General features: G+C 37.4%; 1 protein-coding gene across 1 annotated transcript in view; it reads right to left on the bottom strand.

Annotated features, from left to right (window-relative positions):
- Positions 1–21,516, bottom strand: part of ASIC2 (acid sensing ion channel subunit 2) — a 796,537-nt gene that overhangs the window by 38,062 nt on the left and 736,959 nt on the right. Inside the window, exons 7-8 of the mRNA XM_053699697.1 lie at positions 19,013–19,104; positions 18,801–18,880 (exon numbers count right to left, since the gene is read on the bottom strand). Coding sequence (XP_053555672.1) covers positions 18,801–18,880; positions 19,013–19,104 — 172 coding nt within the window. The remainder of the gene's footprint in view (positions 1–18,800; positions 18,881–19,012; positions 19,105–21,516) is intronic.

Raw genomic sequence — 21,516 nt, 5'->3', positions numbered from 1 at the left:
TTTTATTTTCTGTAATTTAGTGTTTGTTTATTTTTGTAATTTAGTTTAGTTTATTTAATTGTATTTAATTGTAGGTAATTGTATGTAATTTATTTAATTAAGTTATTGATAGTGTAGTGTTAGGTTTAATTGTAACTTAGGTTAGGATTTATTTTACAGGTAATTTTGTAATTATTTTAACTAGGTAGCTATTAAATAGTTAATAACTATTTAATAGCTATTGTACCTAGTTAAAATAAATACAAAGTTGCCTGTAAAATAAATATAAATCCTAAAATAGCTACAATATAATTATTCATTATACTAAAGGAATACTTTAGTTAATAAGAGTTAATTTATTTCATTAGATTAAAATTATATTTAATTTAGGGGTTAGGGTTAGACTTAGCTTTAGGGGTTAATACATTTATTATAGTAGCGGTGAGGTCCGGTCGGCAGATTAGGGGTTAATACTTGTAGTTAGGTGGTGGCGACGTTGGGGGGGGGCAGATTAGGGGTTAATAAATATAATATAGGGGTCGGCGATGTTAAGGGCAGTAGATTAGGGGAACATAGGGATAATGTAGGTTGCGGCGGTGTCTGGAGCGGCAGATTAGGGGTTAATTGTGTAATGCAGGTGTCAGCGATAGCGGGGTCGGCAGATAAGGGGTTAATAAGTGTAAGGTTAGGGGTGTTTAGACTCGGGGTTCATGTTCGGGTGTTAGGTGCAGACTTAGAAAGTGTTTCCACATAGGAAAAAATGGGGCTGCGCTGGGAGCTTAACGCTGCTTTTTTGCAGTTGCTAGGTTTTTTTTCAGCCCAAACTGCCCCATTGTTTCCTATGAGGGAATCGTGCATGAGCACATTTTGCCAGCTTACCGCTACCATAAGCAAAGCTGGTATTGAGGTTTGAAGTGGTGGTAAATTCGGCTCAATGCTCCCTTTTTGGAGCCTAACGAAGCCCTTCAGACAACTCTAAATACCAGCGTTGTTTGGAAGCAGCGGTAGGAAAAAAAGCTGCGTTAGCTACGCGGGTCTTTACCGAAAAAATTCTAAATCTAGCCGATAATATTTTAGTGGTATAAAGTGTGCAAGCTTCGTTAAATGATCCACTACAACTAGAATAGTGATATATTGGTTTGATGGATGTAGTTCAACTATGAAATCCATTGAAACTAATGACCATGGCGTATCGGGAATATGTAGTGGATTTAAGTAACCAAATGTTTCCTTCGTTCTAATTTGTTCCTGGCACAAGTCTCACAAGAGAACACAAATTCATGAATAGTGTTATCCATGAGTGGCCACCAAAAGCTTATTCTAATTAATTTGATTGTTTCTTAACTCCTTGGTGTCCAGAGAGTGGATTATCATGAAATTGAGATAAAATTAATCCTCTGAGTGTTTTAGGAATATACAATCTGTTATTGTGGTAGTACAATCCAGAGGGTGCTTTTTTCAATGATTCGTTGTCCGGAAAGGAATCTGTAGTTAAGGCCTTGAGAATATCTTCCTCGAAGGGTGTTGCAAATCCAATTATTTTATTTGGTGCTATTATATAAGTTGATTCCTTTTTGTTTGGATGTGAGTCATGTATCCGGGAGAGGGCGTCTGCCTTGATGTTTTGAGTTCCAGGTTTATAAGTAATTGAAAAGTCAAACCTATCTAGGAATTGGGCCCATCTGACTTGACATGAAGACAAGGTATTGTTCTTTTTAAGATAATCTAGATTTCTGTGATCGGTGTAGATCTTAAAAGATATTGTAGCTCCTTCTGATAAATTATGCCAATTTTCAAGTGCAGATTTAATCGCCAGTAATTCTTTGTCTCTGACAGTATAATTTGTTTCTGCTGGTAGTAATCTTCGAGAAAAGAAGGCTATTAGATATTGTTTAGATGTTTCATCACTATATTGGGATAGAACTGCTCCAATACCTGAATCTGAGACGTCAACTTCAACAATAAATTCCTTATTATGATTCGGTAGTCTTAGAATAGGTGCTGTAATGAATCTTTGTTTAAGTAATTGAAAAGATTCTTCTGCAGCGGGAGTTCATTTGAATTTCAGATTTTTTTTAGTTAAGCTGGTTAAAGGTTTAGTTATTGTAGAGAAATTAAAAATACTTTTTCTGTAAAAATTTGAGAATCCAATTAATCTCTGTAAAAGATTTAACTGATGTGGGAATAGGCCAATTAACTATAGCTGAAACATTATCTGGATCCATTTGGACCATATTGGGCGAAATTATATATCCCAGAAATTTGATCTTGTTCAGATGAAATTAGCATTTCTCTAATTTCGTGAATAGTCTGTGATCTCTTAAACGTGTGAGTACCCATTGTACATGTTTAATATGATCTTCTATATTTCTCGAGTAGATCAGAATATTATCGAGATAGATGATTACACATATGTCTATAAGATCTTTGAATATGTTGTTTATAAAATGCTAAATAGTCTATTTTCTGATTTAATGTGCTAAATTAATTATTTATTTTATTTGGATCCATTTAAATCAGTACAAAAGGCTTGATTATTATGTAAGAGTTTGATTTTAGTAAATACAAATATGGATTTTGTAGCAATATTTGATGATGTGTCTATTGTAGAGGCTAAGTGGTCACACACTGGTCATCAGTGGGAATACCAATCATCTATGAGAGCTCCACCATCTTATTCACTGGGACGAGCTCCACCATCTTATTCACCATCCTCTTCCCTGGGACGAGCTCCAACATCGGCAGATGAAAATACAGCAGAAACTACAGCTGCCTCTCAAGCAGCAGACACTACAGCTGCCCCTCAAGCACCAGAAACTACAGCTGCCCCTCAAACAGCAAAAACTACAGCTGCCACTCAAGCACCAGAAACTACAGCTGCCCCTCAAGCACCAGAAACTACAGTTGCCCCTAAAGCAACAGAAGCACATCAACAAGCATCACCTCTTCTCCAACATCATGGCCCTCAAGCAACTGCCAGCTCTGTTGCCCAAGAGCCTCTGGATGCATTGTATTCTCCCCTGGGTGAGGAATACATTACAGTCCAGAGGAGGCTCATCACAAGCACTGAGAGCATACAAAGAGGCCAAGAGAGGTTCTTCAGGGGTCAAGAGAGGTTACACAAATGCAGCATAGAGCTGCAGAGGGACATCGAAGAAGCGTTAACTGCAAGTGTTCAAAACCAGTCCCTGATTCTGTCTGATATGCAGATGGACAATAGATGGAGAGAACAAATCAACTTTTGGGTGTGTTAGTTGAGCACTTTACACACCAGCAGTACACTGCCTCCAGCCTATCATCTGTGGCTAGCACACCAGCAGATACACCAGAATCTGCTAGAACAAGGAGAACAAGGCAATCCACTACAGGCACCTCAGCTCCCTCATCCAGGAATCAAAAAAAAAAAAAAAAATTATTATAGTTCACCATAAACCTTGTCCTCTGTTATTTACCATGTAAGACCTGTGTTGAAATGGCAATAAAAAACAGGTAATATCATGTTTATGACATATTCTTGTACTATAACTCACATCCACATAGTTGTTTATGAAGGGTACATATAGTAATATATTCACTTATAAGATGTAAATCAATATATCTGACATCCAATATAAATTATTAACCAGCACTGTTATATTAATATACTTTTTACCTCTGTGATTAACTTCAGCCCCCTGATCACATGATATTTTATTAATTATCTTTTGACTTTTATTTAAGCCAATTAGTGCACTGTCTGCCACAATCCACGGGCATGATCACAATCAGATAGATTAAGAGTTGTGCGTTCGTCTTTTAACGCTGAAAATATGGCATTTTCAGTGTTAAAACAGCACCTCAGCCATTACGAGTCTTGTCGGTATAGCTGTACAGCATTCCTTTTAGACTGTAACGCAACGTCAGTCCCGCATTCGTAAAAATTATGTTTTTTTCATGGAATTCCCATAGCACTGCCATTACGAGTTTTTTCGTGAGGCTAAAAAACCTGCGTTACAGCCTAAAACAACAAGATCCATAACGCCATCTAAAAGCAGTAGTTATAGAAAAGTCATAAATTGCCAAGCACCAAGGGTGTAGCAAAACTTGTTTGCAGGTGTGCCAACTATTGGACCTGCACCAAGGTCCCAAGAAAACAGTCCAAAAATAATAGTATAGCTGCACCACCAATTGCATTAAAACATCATGTTTTTATTTAGCCACCTTAAAACAGACAACATTTCGGACCCATGTCCTTATTCATGTCTAACATTCAACTCTAAAAACAAACCTTATAAAGGCTGTAGCACCACCCACCACACCTATTTTCACCTGTGTTCACTTAATACAAAATACATTTTACTTTTGTGTTACTTAATGCCATCTAGTGGCCATCATTAACATCTCTTGTTGCATTATCATACTTTTTGCAACAAAGGACATAAAGAGAACAAAAACGTTTTCCATCATTGTTAATTATACATCAGGTTAATATACTCAGTATAGAAAAAGAATAAATATAAACTTATTATCTTTATTCATTGTATTGCAATGTATCTTTTTCATAAAAAAACATAAAAAAGAGATTTTTGCTTTTTCTTAACTCTCTTTAGACATTGCTAATTCAAATATCTTTTGACAAAAGGCCAATCTTCATTATTTCCCTTCCAATTAGATCATATTAAATGATCATCTTAAAAAGAGAATAATTCTTGGAGTTGATAAACAATTCTCAAACATGTCCTTCAACAAAGGATATAAAAAAAAAAAGGTCAACCCAAAAATAATTCTCTCCTTTATAAAAATTCAAGTTTCCAAAACCCTCCACATAATCAGCATTAAATTAGGGAAAATATTGACTAAATGAATTAAAATTCAAAAATATGAAAAAAAAACTTTCAACAAAAGATACCCAAAGAACAGAGTAAATACAACCATCCGTATCCCTGAAGTTTTAAACCCAAGGCATTTTATGAAAAAACTTGTCAGTAAAACTGCTATCAAGAACCTAATCATCCATACTTACTGACACACACTCCAATCCATTTCCCTATTCATTCCATTGGGTGTCATAGTCCCCAGTTCATGTATCCAGTACAATTCTCTATACTTTAACAGATTAACCCTATTACCACCCCTCCTAGGAAGCTCTATATGTTCCAATATCTGGAATCTCAACTGATTGATCTGATGCCCAGCAGTAATGAAGTGGTGAGATACAGGGGCATCCAATTTACCTGTTCTAATATTACTTTTGTGTTGGTTAATGCGCTCCCGTACCTTCAGTAGTTATTAGTTTTATGCAACAAATCTGTTACAAAAAAAAACCTCATAGTTAAACTGCTACAAAGTGCACTAACCCCCATAAACTACTTATTAACCCCTAAAACGAGGCATCACAAACACTATATTAAATATATTAACCCCTAATCTGCCGCTCCCGACATCGCCGCCACTAAAAATAATTATTAATCCCTATTCCGCCACTACCCAACATCATCACAACTATCATAAAGTTATTAACCCCTTAACCGCTGCCCTCCCGCATCGCAAATACTATTTAAATATTATTAACCCCTAATCTGATGTCCACCCCCACTATACTTAAATTATTAATCCCTACACCACCTCCACTATAATAAACCTATTAACCCCTAAACCGCAAGCCCTCACAATAAAATATACTAAAGTAAACTATTAACCCCTAAACTGAAAGCCCCCCAATTCACAATAAACTAAATTAAACTAGTAACCCCTAAACCTAACACCCCCTAACTTTAGATTAAAATTACAATTTCTCTAATTTAAATTAAATTTAAATTTACCTGTCAAATTAAAAAAACTAAGTTTAAACTAACAATTAAACTAATATAATTATTAAACTAAAATTAAACTAACTACCAATTAAATTAAACTAAACTAAACTACATATTAAAAAAATCCTACCACTACTCTAAAAAACACAAACTATCTAATTACAAAAAATAAAAAAGACTAAATTACAAAAAATAACAAACACTAAATTATGAAAAATAACAAAGAAATTATCCAAAATAAAAAAGAATTACACCTAATCTAATACCCCTATCAAAATAAAAAAGCCCACCCAAAATAAAAAAAAACTGGGGGGGCAGAGCCAACTCTCAAGAGACTAGACGTAGATTACTAGAGCTCCTGATCAATGCCATAATTTTACAAGACTTATTCCTTATTTTCCCAACTTCTAAGTCTGTTCTGGAAGAGCATACGGAGCAGTATCTTTCTACAGCTTTTGGAGAATTTTGAAGTGTACAAGGCTTTAATTTTTACGACTTATGAACTTCTACTTTCACTGGCCTATAGTGATTGCGAGACAATATGGCCGCAATGCTTTCCAGTCAGATACTTGATCTGTTGGACTACCATTGTTCAGCTTTTTTGGACGCAGTGATTGAAGCTTTTCATCTCCCTAACACACATTCTGCCTCTTCAGCTATTCTACATGTTAGAGAAAGGGGATCTGACGATGCAGTGAGCTTGGCAGAGGCTCAGCGAACGCCATCTTTATTACCAAGGCTGTCATGTGCTTTACCGCAATGTAACATAGGGGAGGTCAGACAGACCGATGCGTTAGATGCTGGAACGGATTTGGAAGCTGCTACTGAACCGCATGGCTCACTATTCAGCAAGCTTCATGAACGCATGAGAGAGGAGACACTGACAACTACCCCGCTGTGTACTGAGGAGTGGAGTAGGGTACGGCGACCGAGCGTGACTGCTGATTACCAACTAAACCATTGGAGCTCATTTGAGAAGCACGGACTATCTAGCAGTGTTCATTTGAAATTGGTTGATCGTGGAGTTTGTAAGTTACATCTGGACTGGACTACTCAGATTTTGATTACCCCTGAGGGCCGGGGGTCTGGGAGGGGACTTCAGCAACACGTACAACATGTATACTGTGGCCTCAGAGGAGGCATTGATTATCACCTGTGCAGTTTCCCTGACAGACTATTTATGAACTCTCCTGAGCCCCGAGGCCTCACCACTGGCTCTGTTGTGAGCTTAATCTACATTGATGCGGGGTAAATCTATTGCTTGTCGGCTATGTGCCCAGAGTCACTGCGTCGTATGCTGGACACTGACATTTTATTATGTGGGTTCTGCTTGATCAGAGACTTACTTTCTCTTTGATATAGCTATATAAAGTTAAATAACTAATCACAAGGCTATTACAATAGTCTTCCTTTACTAATTGAGACTATATTGTGAAAACCCTTTGCCTTTGCCTATAATACCAGAGTGCCATGTCTGATGATGTTAGTGTACTGCAGTGTGTATGGTTCAACAGTTTGTATTGTGTGAGGCCAGGACATAATGTGTTAACTAGGTCATTACCTTTAATGATCATGTGCATTAAGGACCAGAAACAAGACTTCCATATAAGCTAACTTTGCCTCATGTTTTCTAGCTAAAGGAATTTGTCATTTTTGTGGATTGGTCTCATATCAATGTTTTATGGTTCAGTCATGCTAACTACCTTTCATGTAATTTAAGATACATCCTTGCTTTCCATGTCTTTAGGCATTTACAGCACAGTTATTTATGTCAGTTTTTTAGAGCAGGAAGGATATCGAGGCACCTTTGCTCTGATATAAGAGCTGCTTTTTCTGGACATTGAATCTCATGCTATATGTCTACTCCACTGGTTTAGTCATACAAGTCAGTGCCTTCTGTTTTTGTTTTTTATCTATATCATGTTAGGGAATAGTTGGTGTGACCATTTGTTTATGTATATTCTATTTACTTTTTTAGAAGGGATCCAAACCATAGTCACTTACATAGTCTCTAGGCAGATAGTACTACTATGTTTTTTAGAAGGCAATGTTATGTTTGACCATATGATATATTATGGAAGATGGGCAATGTCCCTTTATTTGTGACATTCATAATACTCTACTGAACTAACTTACAATTTACTGTTTACAGAATTAATGGGAAATATGTTTGTGTACACTCCTTATTGCATTCTATAGTCCCACCGTTCTTTAACTGCGCCTGTTCTATACACATTATACGGGTTAACCAAAGTCAGAATCTCTTGCATATAGGGGTATTTCCATTAACATTAATTGGAGAAACTACTTCTCACTTAACGTTCTATATGACTCAAGTTGTTGCCAGCGGCCGAGATGATATGGCAATCAATTTTCTTAAAACAATATTAAACTGATATATCTACTATACTCCAGAGAGTCAAGATACTATCCCCATATTACCCTATGTATGCCTTATTTATTTTGCCCTCATTATTATGGGTTGTTTACAACCCTACTGGTGGGAATTACATATAATACTTTGTGTTAGATCCCAGATTGTTTCAAATTGGGCCCCCTTGTTAACCTGACCATGTGTACACACCTACTTTCAGACATTCAGATATTTTGCTCACAACTGAAACTTACATATTATATGTGCCACTATCTGATATGAAACAATGCCCTGACATGCTTTATTGCTTAATGGTATTACTTTCCTTTATGGGTATATATGGTTTTTGATAATAGCTCTTAAAATTTAAAGACTATATGTGGGTGTGACATGTTTGATGCTGTCTTTAAAGGGATACTTTTTACCCATAGTACTGCTCTGTACATTTGCATGTCCAAAAATATTGCTAGATCTCCAGAGGATAAAGACATCACATCTGAGCTTCTCATTATGTGCTACGTGATAGGGCTTAAGCTAGGGGGAAGGGTTGCCTTTCTAAAATATATTTAATTTAACTTTCCAACATAAGTCCCCATAGACAAGGTCACATAGTGAGTTAAAGCCATTAAGCTTCACTTATAAAATCTTACATTTTAGACTCCCGCCTGGGTGACTCCATACTTCTCAACCCCATCAATACACGGTCTTCTGGCTACTTACCATTCAGAGGATACATGAAAGGTTTCCCTCTCTATATACTACAGTTAATTTCATTGTCTAGTGCCTTTGTGGTTGCCGAGTTTGAAATGTGCTCTATAGACCTCCCAAAGGTTCTGTGTTATATACAAATTACAGTTAACAAAGATATTCCTGTTTGATCTTAGATACAGAAGCTAGTCAGTTTTTGGTGTATGCGTTTTTGTCATTTTATTGTTCTCATGTTCATTTTCTATTCATCAAGGATAGCACTACGTTATACTCCCACAATTCCATTTACCTAATTGTATATTATAAGCCGGTTGGCTCTGTTTCCCCCCCTAGGGCATCCCCCCCCCCAGGTAGTTTACTAAGTAAGCAAAGGAACACAGATTCCATTGTAAATCTCCCTATGGATTATTATATATAGGATATAAGAGAGCGGCCTTTGATACTCCCACCCTTTATTGCCCTCTATGACAAAAAGGACCAGAATTGTATTAGTCCCATACTGCTTATATGTCGTGTACTTATGATACCAACGTGAATATTTATTGATCAGGGAAATCATTTGTCATAGCTATAAAAGAGGTCAGGAATTAAATGTACAGGATGTTTGTTTTTCACTTACATATGTTTACCTTTAACATTGTTAATTTCTTTTGTATGATAGATGTGAACCATAGGCTCTACTCAATAATGTTATCACCATGCAGACATATGTTTATTGGTTTAATTGTCCTGTAAGCTTGTTTATGCTTTGTATGATGTTGGACCTCAATAAAAAAAAAAAAAAAACTAGCCTACAATAAACTACCAATAGCCCTTAAAAGGGCCTTTTGTAGGGCAATGCCCTAAGCTAAACAGCTCTTTTACCTGTAAAAAAAAATACAAAGACCCCTTAACATTAAAACCAAGCACCCAACCAACCTCCCAAAATAAAAATCCTAAGTCTAAAAAAACCTAAGCTACCCATTGCCCTGAAAAGGGCATTTGGATGGACATTGCCATTAATAGGGCATTTAGCTCTTTTGCTGCCCAAACCCTAAACTAAAAAAAAAAAAACACCCAAAAAAATCTAAAAAACCTATCACTAACCCCCGAAAATCCACTTACAGTTTTTTATGTCCCGCTTGAACAATCTTCATCCCAGTGGTGAAGTCTTCATCCAGGTGGTGAGAAGTCTTCATCCAGGTGGCCTCTTCTATCTTCATCCAGGCGGCAAAGTCCTCATCCAAGCGGTGAGAAGTCTTCATCCAGACGGCCTCTTCAATCTTGATTTATTTAGTAGTAGTGATGTGGGAGACCAGAGGTTTAGGGGTTAATAGCTTTATTTAGTTGTGTCGATGTCGGGGAGCAGTGGAATAGGGGTTAATCGATTTATTATAGTGTGGGCGATGTTGGGGTGCAGGGGAATAGGGGTTAATAACTTTAGTATAGTGGCGGAGATATCGGGAGCGGCAGATTAGGGGTTAATAGCTTTATGTAAGTGGCAGTGATATCGGGAGCGGCAGATTAGGGGTTAATAACATTATGTAGGTGCCGCAGATTAGTAGTGTTTAGACTCAGGGTTTATGTTAAGGTGTTAGGTTTAAACGATAGTTTTTTGTCCCCATAGACATCGATGGGGCTGCGTTACGGAGCTTTTCTTTCCGCTATCACAGGTGTTAGGCTTTTTTCTGACCCGCTCTCCCTATTGATGTCTATGGGGAAATCGTGCACGAGCACGTCAAAATAGAGCTTGTTTTTTGTGCGGTATGGAGCTTAAAAGCACCATATCGCATGCACAAGCAGGGGTTTTTCAAAACTTGTAATGCCAGCGTTATGGAGGGTGAAATAACGCAACTTTTGTTGCATTAGTTTCGCACCCTCTATAGCGCAAAACTTGTAATCTAGGTAAATGTTATCTATATGGTTTACATGAACTAGCTCTCCCCTGTTGTGAAAAGCAAATAAAAAAGCATGTGATAAGAAGCGGCCTTCAAGGGCTTAGAAATTATAATATGAGCCTTCCTAGGTTTAGCTTTCAACTAAGAATACCAAGAGAACAAAGCAAATTTGGTGATAAAAGTAAATTGGAAAGTTGTTTAAAATTGCATGCCCTATTTAAAACTTGAAATATTTTTTTGGATTTGACTGTCCCTTTAAATATTTTGACCTCAAGTCCAAGCTGTGTTAACACAGCCAGTATAATAAATTACACTCCCATTGGGTTCTAGAAGAGATAAGGTAATAAAATGATAATTTTCCATTGTTCTCTCCAAGTATTGGTTAATGTTTTATGAACAGATATAGGCCTCTATTTATCAAGGTCTGTCGGACCTGATCCGACAGTGCGGATCAGGTCCGACAGACCTCGATGAATACGGCAAGCAATACGCTTGCGGTATTCAGCAGTGCACCAGCAGCTCCCAAGAGCTGCTGGTGCAACGCCGCCCCCTGTAGACTCTCGGCCAATGGGCTGCAAGCAGGGGGTGTCAATCAACCCAATCATACTCCGGAGATTCCTATCCGCCTGCTCAGAGCAGGCGGACAGGGTTATGACTTCAAAGCACAAAATCAGCTATTTCAAATATACAAATAAACCTTAAAAATGCAAATCTCATACATGTTATACTCTGCAGTAAGTAAAAGAAGTTATTGGAAAGAAAAAAACTATTTTATAGTATACTGTCTCTTTAACTATTTGAGAAGCTGCTTAAATGTATGTGTTTGTTAAGGCTTCAATGGAGTTACGTTGCTTTTTAGTCAGTGCAAGGGTTGCTGCACCTGCCTATGTGTGGCGAGATGAAAATGGAGTAGATTTTCTCAATTCTGCAGGCGTAAGTCCTTGCGCTGAATATAGAATACTGAATGGAGACGCCAGTTCTATGTTAGTTTATGGGAATAAAAAATGCAGGCGATGGGTAAAATATACGCGTGTAACGTGTATGCTACGCCGTATATGTGATACCAAAACCACGTTAAAACTGGTGTTGCCGGCTTTTGCGGGCAACGCTGCATATGTAATCTTGCCCCATACCTTTATTGTCATGGTAACCAGTCAGATGTAAAATCTGCAGCTCTAATCTTCATTGAGTATTGGAATATGAGATGTTGCTTGTCTAAGCTTTATATTGAGACTTAGCACATAAAAACAGAATAAGCATCTATTATATTGTATAATTTAAGTACATCTCACAGTCAAACTAACTTGAAATAGTTTAGTTACTTGTGCAGTTTCATAGATTACTACTAGATATGAGTTGTTTTCCATCATTGAAATAGTAAACTCCATGTTGGATTAACCAGTGATTTATGGTTTTCTGTTACAGAGAGTACAGTAGATATATACTGTAATAGAAGAACTCTGGACACACTAATATACACCATTCTAGGAGCACATTGAGAATTCTTTGATTTTTTTTTTTTTTTTGCAATATCTGGCAGGCGTTTTTCGGCTTCAGCGCTTATATGAGTGTTCTATTGATCTGCTTTCAGGATATGTGATGAGAGAAACTACTTCCCCATTGTCTGCTTCTGAGACTGCAGCAGTGAAGGAGAACATTAAGGAAAACAATGCTGCAGTGCTATTCAAGAATAACATTTTCCTGATGGAGAAGGATTGTTATTCAATGTGGAAAAGAATGGGTGATAAAAAAACTGTGTAGTAACTATAGAGCGATGAAAAGGTCGTAATGACAAATTATCTTCTCTTCATGATTGCAGCTTTTTTTGAAAGCTTACAATGAGCTTTGGTATTTACAAAATTTGATTTGTAGGGTGCGAAACTATTTATTCCAGTGCTAATCAATAAAAAAAAGTTTAACCCAAGATATGGTCACAATAAATAAGAAATACCCAGTTTTACAGTTGTACTGTTTTCCAATCATTTATTATTGTTGCCTGCAGTAATAGAGAGATCGAGAAATATATTAGCTTTTTCACTCAACACTCCCAAGTTAGGCAAGGTATTACTGTCATAAACATTCTTATTTTACATTAAAGGGATATCACATTTTAAATTAAACTTTCATGATTCAGCATGCAATAATAACAATAATAATAAACCCCAGTGAAACAGCGGATTAAAGTGTTGAAGGAACGGTTTCATAACCCCCATGGCGGCCAAGTGGAGTAGTCAAGGTAAGGCCAGTGGGCTGGGCTAAGTGAGTGGTGAGCCTGGACCTGAATGTGTAAGGAGAAGCTGCTGCTTCATCTTGCACAGGTCAATCACGTGAGGCAGTGAAATGGCAGGTTCCCTTAGCTGGCATCATGAGGCTATTTGTGGAAGTTTTTACAGTAGGATGGTCTGTCATGCTGCAGAGTTTTACAAAGGTGTTATGCAACAGGACTATGAGTAGAAGCAGTGATCTTATGGCAGAGGTTTTCAATGATTCCTGGTGGCTGCAGCAGTGTCTGGCAGTGGAAACAGCTTGCAAGTGGTTGAAGCTTGTTCAGGTAATATAGTACTCATGGAGTACAGCTTAAGGTAGTGTTTTCCTGGAACAGCTGATGCTGCAGATAAAACAAAGTCCTTTGCCCATCTAGCAGCAGCAAGGACATAGGAGTGGTGGAGCAGTGCCCTGTTAGGACTAAGTGGAAGCAGGAAGGAAGAACTGACTTCAGGAACCCTTGTGGATCTGGACCACTTTGGCTGCAGGAGCATTAATGATGCCGGCTGTATTTTCAGGATGGTGTAATACAATATGGAGGGTGCATAACATGGAGGGTCCAGAAGTCCTGAAGGGCATCTGTAGGCATGCTTAGCTTTTGCTTGGTGATGGCATAGCTTTATGAGTTGCTAGTGGCAGTATGCTAAGGCCTAAGTTATGAACATCAGGGTATAAGGGGTGATGGGGAAGGTAGGGGGCTGCAAGGCAATGAGAGGGCTAAGGTTAGTAGAGGTTAGATTTAAATTTGGGTATTGAATAGGGGAGCCCTTGGGGGGTAGGGTTAACACTGTTACTTTATTGTTTAAAGGAATGTCCTAGTAGAGCTGACCAGGGTTCTTGGGCTTTGCTTCGTAACTTTCAACACTGCTGGGGCTGAGCAGAGTTTCAGTATTGGGATGGATGGATACAGTAACTTCAGGTAGAAGAGGGACATCAATGGAGGGAATCACAGATGACCAGGTGGGGTGCTAGTGTTTCCTGGGGCAGATGTCAGGGTTGGCCAACTAAGGGGCATGAGGTTAGAGTAGGGTAGAGTAGGTTGGTAGAGGCAGATAGTGTGGGTGGGGGTTATGGGGGGTACGGAGGCATGGGGGCTTGAGCTACCCAATATTCCTAAGTGGAGGAGTTCAGGAGCAGATGTCTGGGCATAGAGGGGAGGCTTAAGGAAGTAGTTCAGAAGCGGAGGCAGCGGATGAGAACAATGTTGCATCTGTCATGTGAGAGGTTGCAGGACAATGTCTGTTCACCTATTCAATGTCACTTGAAGGGGTTGGGGAATCAGTTGAGGTGACAGTTAACCCAAGAGGCAACCGTTGCAGACAAGTGATAATGGCTACTGGACTTTTTAGCCCATTGGTAGATATAATGTAACATTATCCAGTGCCTCATGTTCACCAAGCCAGTTGGCTGGTGGTAGGAGCTGAGCTTGAACTGATTGGAAATGTAGTTTAAATATTGTTAGGACCTATTGAAAAATTGCTAACTTCCTATGTTCTTCACATAGAAAATAATGACATTTTTATTGTATATATATATGTCATACTGTAAATGTAAAATAGATATCTATGCCATATATCTATAGGAATATATATATATATATATATATATATATATATATATATATATATATATATATATATATATACAAAGTAGAAGAGGATTGCACTCCAAGCTAACAGTTTGAACCAATGCCCTTGGTGCAGAAAAAACGGCAAATAGACAGAGAAAAAAAGCGCACTCCAAGGGATCCTTATTCAGGCACTATTAAAAGTGCCTGAATAAGGATCCCTTGGAGTGCGCTTTTTTTTTTATGTCTATATATATATATATATATATATATATATATATATATATATTTACAATAAAAAATTATAGTTTACATTTTTAAACAATAGTCACATTAAATAAGCTGGATGAGTTTTTTACAATATACACGCTTAACAATGATATGAAAGTGTTCAGATGGGGAATCTGTTGGAGCTCTACAAATACCTAATAATAAAAAAAGCCTGGATATCACTCAGCAGACTAGAAGGACACACTCAAAAACAAAGCTGTTAAAAGGGAGATTAGCGCCCCAAAAAACAGATGTGCGCATGTTAGAGGCATGCATGCGCTAAACTAAGACGCACTAACCCAAAAGCTGAAGCACAGGAAAATGAATGCCCCTGATGATGTGAACCCCGGTGAGGGCAATCCCGATGGCTCAAGTGCACTATCCTGACGCCCACAGACCTAATGGCTGAAGCAGGGTAAAAAGTACAAACGAAATTCTATATACCAAAAATATAACACACGCAAAAAAAAATTAAGGGGAATCAAAATATATACTGATTCTGTCCCTAGCCTATATGTATCAAATAAACATATAATTATAATTGCCCAACTAGAGTATCGTATAAATAAAAATATGATGTTTACCAGCAGAAACTCATCTACTAATAAAGTAGATAGCCAAGCCAGTACTGAAAGATATAAACAGAGGTTATGGAATAGAAGTATATTGTAGATCCATAAGAGGAGGCAAAAGACAAGTCCCTGCGACCACTAAGGAAGGTCTGTGACAAAATTTCCCATGATTTGAAAAAAAAGAAGAATCACAAACCATACTCCAAATACATCCCTCTGACAAACACAGTACTCTGAGAGGCCTCAACATAGACTGAAAGCCCCTCTCTCTGAAGAAATAAATGCACAAATGCTGAGGCAAAGAGAAGACTGAGGTACCTGTGAGGTGGGAGGGGTTTTATAGAGCTCTTGGTGTTTGGGAATCTTTGCCTCCTCCAAGTGGTAGGGAAAAGTAATTCCCAGGAGTAATGGATCATGGACTCTCACCACCTGTATGAAAGAAATGATCACATTCCTTGTGATCTTACCATTTGTTCCCAAACACCCACCTAAATGTTGATTGGTTTAATGGACTGTTGTCACATGTTCATTGAAGACAGTAAAAGTACATTATAGTCAAAACTGAAATGTGCATGCGTGCATTTTAATTTTGAACAGAATCATTTTTGCACTATGTTTCTATTATGAAAAATGCTTTTAGCAAAAGTTATCACTGTTTCAGCAGCATGTGCACATATACTGTGCTTGCATGTGCACCACTTCCCTACCCAGAGAGTCAGCAGTGATTACTGATGAGACACTTGACCATTGCATCCTGTCTTAGCAGGCAAAGTGTTTAAATACCATATGTGCTGCTGATAACAGTGATATATATTTGCAAATATGCTTCTATTTAAAATTAAAAATGTGCTCATGCAGTATTGTCTATGATGTCCCTTTCAGATAATCAACCTATCACAGTACTTCGTTTTAAAGACGTTTTTATGGGGGGGAATTTGTCAATCCTCATCTCTGACCTCTATTATTGCTCACAAATCATTTATAACCAACATTAATGTCTTGGATATCCACTCAAAGTTTCAAGATCCTTTACTGGACATGCCGTATAGTTCATTAATAGAGCTGCTCTTTCAGAACTGAAATTGATATGGGCAGCAGAAAACGCTGGAATCATTAGTGCTTTCTAAAGAGTGACTTAAATAGAATAAAAGTCATATTTCTAGTAGAGTCTATGGTATTACACATTTAAGTCAAACCTGGCTTTATCATAAAGGTCATTTCAAATGTAGCAACTTTAATTGTAAAGCATGTAAAACATTGATACCGGGACAATGTTTTTATTCTACGTTTACACAGAGGACATTTGAAATTAACCTTTACACCACCTACAGGACTAAATAGGTTGTATATCTTATCACCTGCAACCACTGCCATCAACAGTATGTAGGTCAGACCTCTCGCGAACTCCGCAACAGGGTTAGAGAGCATCTTAGGCATGTTGAGAATTTTAACAAAGATTCAGCCATAGCCAAACATTTCAATGGTCTGCACCTCATTGGTGTCCCTAACTTTGGAGTGCAGATCATTGAAATGTTCAATAGGAATTTTAGGGGGGGGGGGTGATAGACACAAATCACTTACAAAAAGAGAACTATTTTGGATTTTAAAGTTGGATACGAGACACCCAAATGGTATTATTTTTATTGACTGAATCTTCAGTCATATTAAATGATTTATCCCCGAACTCATAAATAGTCAGCTCTTCTAGTGTACTTGAAATTCTTACACAATCATATAATAAATGTATTCCAGATCATCATATATCAGGTCAACATAGCATGCCACAAATGTATTGAATAAATAGACATATACATCCTAGGTAGTTTATTTTAAAATATGTACTATGGATTTGTTCTTATAATTCATAATTATGTGCATGAACTATATATATATTTATAGGCACCTTTTAGCAAACTACAAGGATTACGAATTATTGTTTTATTATATATTATTGTTTTACTTTTCATGTTGATTCCACCTTATGCTTGAAGGGGGCGTCACCATGTGTGGCCTAATACAGGTCTCTGATTGGCTGGGTGACCTTTAAATATGAGATGGTCTCTTTAGAGTGTATATCCTATGACTAAGCACCACTAGGGGACATGAAATGCGTCAGGACAGCCTTCCTTGTTCCTTGTCTTGCATATCTATGCATTTTTAAACCACTTTTTCTAAAATAAAGATTTAACTTTTTACTACCTTCTTGAGTACCCAGATAACTGCTCTTTTTTTGCTTACTCATTTAAGTCACTTATGTGCGATAAAATAACTGTTTTACTAACAATTCACACTCTGAGAACTAAACCAAAATGTATCTCAAATCACACTTTTAAACCTAGAATCTTGTACACAACTAATGTATGGTCATCAAAATATTCAAGTGTAATCACAATTTTGTGTTTGGACATTTTAAAGATGTTAATTGTAATTTTACACAAAACAACATGAAATTGTTAATTGTACATATGATAAAAGAAAGACTAAAAAAGCAATCCAAGTTAAGCTTTTTCACACTCTAATGAATCGGAATAGGTACCTTGTTTTTAATCATTCTGCTATGCTCAGTTTTTAAATGCTACCAGGGACATGTTTGATGTATTCAAGTATTTTTTAAGAGCCTTATCTTGCTGGGCTATTAATGGAATGTTTTCTGATGCACCCTTTGGAATATAACATTCAGAATTAACTACAACGGAATTATTTGTGCACTGATGAACTAGAGGGATGATGGGATCTGTCTGAAAGCAAAAGTGTATTGATTAACCAATAGATCATACAATTTTCTAATTCTTAGTTTAACGTATTGATCTTATATTATACAAGTTTCAAGAATACTGCAATTCTGTAAAGGGCACGTAATCTTTCTATTTTTTCTGTTGTTTCTATGAAAGTGATGCACACCCAAGCACTAGTCACCAGGCAAAAAGGCCTCAGATATGTTCTATGACTACTATGTCTAACCTGAAATGAAATAAGTACATCATTTAGATGTGTTTTACCTCTTTGCAGGGATAAATACATTGCTATTTAAGGACAGCAATGAATTAGAACATGTCTTTTAATTGAATTAGCTAACAGTTACATTCATTTCTTAAAATACTGATAAAACAACACATTGTATTTGATTTTTAATTCAAATGCGCATGTATAATTTACAGAAGAGTGTTTATGTGTATTATACACAGATCAACATGTGTAACAGTGTTTTCTACATTTTACTGTATACAGAGCAAAGTGGTCTGTATTATACCAATATATGTATTATATGAATATAAGTACGTGTATCTTTGTATTATACAGAGCAATATGTTTAACTTCCATATAAAAAGGAACAGGGTATACATTTGTATAGTCCACTGAGCCACATGCAGAGTATATGGTATATTTTTCTCTCACCTCATATATGTAGTCAAATAGCTCTAATATAGTCAGAATACTTGCTCCTATGAACAGACCCATCTGACCCCCGATATCACCTGTAGACAGACAGGTATACATGTTATAAAAGTACATCACTCATGAGAAACGTTGTTGCAGGAATCTAGATGAAGATATCAAATATTTATGAGGGTTGGAATTAGGAGAAGTAAAAAAAAAAAAAGACTCACCAAGGAGCCCAGCCACCTCATAAGCCTTTCTTTGTTCTATTGTCTCATAATTCAGTGCCTCAAAATATATGTCCAAGACTAGAATATTCTCCCTGTGAAAGAGAAAATAAAGTTGATGAGCAAAACATGGGATTTTTGTGTGTTAGTAGGGGAACTCTTATGACAGAACAGTCTATTTACAGTTAAATATTTTGGGACAAATGGTAACCTTCTAGTTGACAAGTGTTTGTTTTACCAAATATAGTTTTCAACTATCAGGTCTCTCAAAAGCAAAAAGAATGTCACTTCTAAACCTAATCAGATGAAACCTAAAAAAATATATTTAACTCATGTATCAGTGACAAAGAATTGGACAAATGTCGTGCCCCTAAAGAAACCCAGCCTATTTAGAGTTCCTAACCATTAGATGTTGTCATTGGATCACCTCACTTATGGCCATTAAAGTTGTCCAACATCCAGTTAATGATACAGAGTCTTTCAATAAATGATACATAATAATTAATTAAAGGAACACTGAACCCAATTTTTTTTCTTTCCTGATTCAGATAGAGCATGCATTTTTAAGCAACTTTCTAATTTGCTCCTATTATCAATTTTTCTCAGATCTCTTGCTATCTTTATTTGAAAAAAAAGGCATCTAAGCTTTTTTTTTTTTTTTGTTAAGAACTCTGGACAGAACTTTTTTATTGGTGGATGAATTTATCCACCAATCAGCAAGAACAACCCAGGTTGTTCACCAAAAATGGGCCGGCATCTAAACTTACTTTCTTGCATTTCAAATAAAGATACCAAGAGAATGAAGAAAATTTGATAATAGGAGTAAATTAGAAAGTTGCTTAAAATGTCATGCTCTGTCTGAATCACGAAAGAAAAAATTTGGGTTCAGTGTCCCTTTAAATTATGTTGTGAGTCTGTGACTGCATATGAACAAACATTTTTTAGATTACGAGTTTTGAGCGCTATAGGGAAATTAACGACCGCAACATTTTCGGCGTTATTTCACCTCCCCATAGCGCTGCTATTACAGGTTTTTAAAAAGCTGGCTTGTGCAGGCGATATGGGGGCATTGAGCTCCATACCGCACCAAAATCAAGTGCTGCTTTGACGTGCTCATGCACGATTTTCCCATAAACATCAAAACAGCAAAAAAAAGTCTAACATTTGCGATTGCGGAAACAAAAGCTCTGTAACGCAGCCCCATTGATGTCTATGGGGAAAATAAAAAGTTATGCTTAAACCTAACACCCTAACATAAACCCTGAGTCTAAACACCCCTAATCTGCTGCCCCTAACATTGCCGCCACCTACATTACAGTTATTAACCCCTAATCTGCCACCCCCGATATCGCCTCCACCTACATACAGTTATTAACCCATAATCTGCTGCCCCTAACATCGCCGCCACCTACATACAGTTATTAACCCCTAATCTGCCACCCCTGATATTGTCGCCATCTACATACAGTTATTAACCCCTAATCTGCTGCCCCTAACATTGTTGCAACCTACATTAGTTATTAACCCATAATCTGCCGCCCCCAATGTCGCCGCCACTATTCTAAAGTTATTAACCCCTAAACCTAACCCTAATGTAACCCTAAGCCTAAATCTAAACCTAACATAACCTTAACAACCCCTAACTTAAATATAATTAAAATAAATCTATATAACCTTACAATTATTAACTAACGGCTAGATTTAGAGTTTGGCGTTAGCCGTCAAAACCAGCGTTAGAGGCTCCTAACGCTGGTTTTGGGCTACCGCTGGTATTTAGAGTCAGTCAGGAAAGGGTCTAACGCTCACTTTGCAGCCGCGACTTTTCCATACCGCAGATACCCTTACGTCAATTGCGTATCCTATCTTTTCAATGGGATCTTTCTAACGCCGGTATTTAGAGTCGTGGCTGAAGTGAGTGTTAGAAATCTAACGACAAAACTCCAGCCGCAGAAAAAAGTCAGTAGTTAAGATCTTTTTGGGCTAACGTCGGTTTTTAAAGCTCTTAACTACTGTGCTCTAAAGTACACTAACACCCATAAACTACCTATGTACCCCTAAACCGAGGCCCCCCGCATCGCCGCCACTCTATTAATTTTTTTTACCCCTAATCTGCAGACCGCACACTGCCGCCACCTACGTTATCCCTATGTACCCCAATCTGCTGCCCCTAATACCGCCGACGCCTACATAATATTTATTAACCCCTAATCTGCCGCCCCCGCTATCGCTGACACCTGCATATTTTTTTTAACCCCTAATCTGCCGCTCCGTACACAGCCACAACCTACATTATACCCATGTACCCCTAATCTGCTGCCCCTAACACAGCCAACCCCTATATTATATTTATTAACCCCTAATCTGCCGCCCCCAACGTCGCCTCCACCTACCTACAATTATTAACCCCTAATCTGCCGACCACACCGCTACTATAATAAATGTATTAACCCCTAAAGCTAAGTCTAACCATAACCCTAACACCCCCCTAACTTAAATATAATTTAAAT

This window comes from Bombina bombina, chromosome 1, assembly GCF_027579735.1.
Source record: "Bombina bombina isolate aBomBom1 chromosome 1, aBomBom1.pri, whole genome shotgun sequence".
In the NCBI taxonomy this organism is placed as follows: Eukaryota; Metazoa; Chordata; class Amphibia; order Anura; family Bombinatoridae; genus Bombina; species Bombina bombina.
The sequence above is the reverse complement of the archived record's forward strand: the minus strand, read 5'-3'. Positions and strand labels throughout refer to the sequence as shown.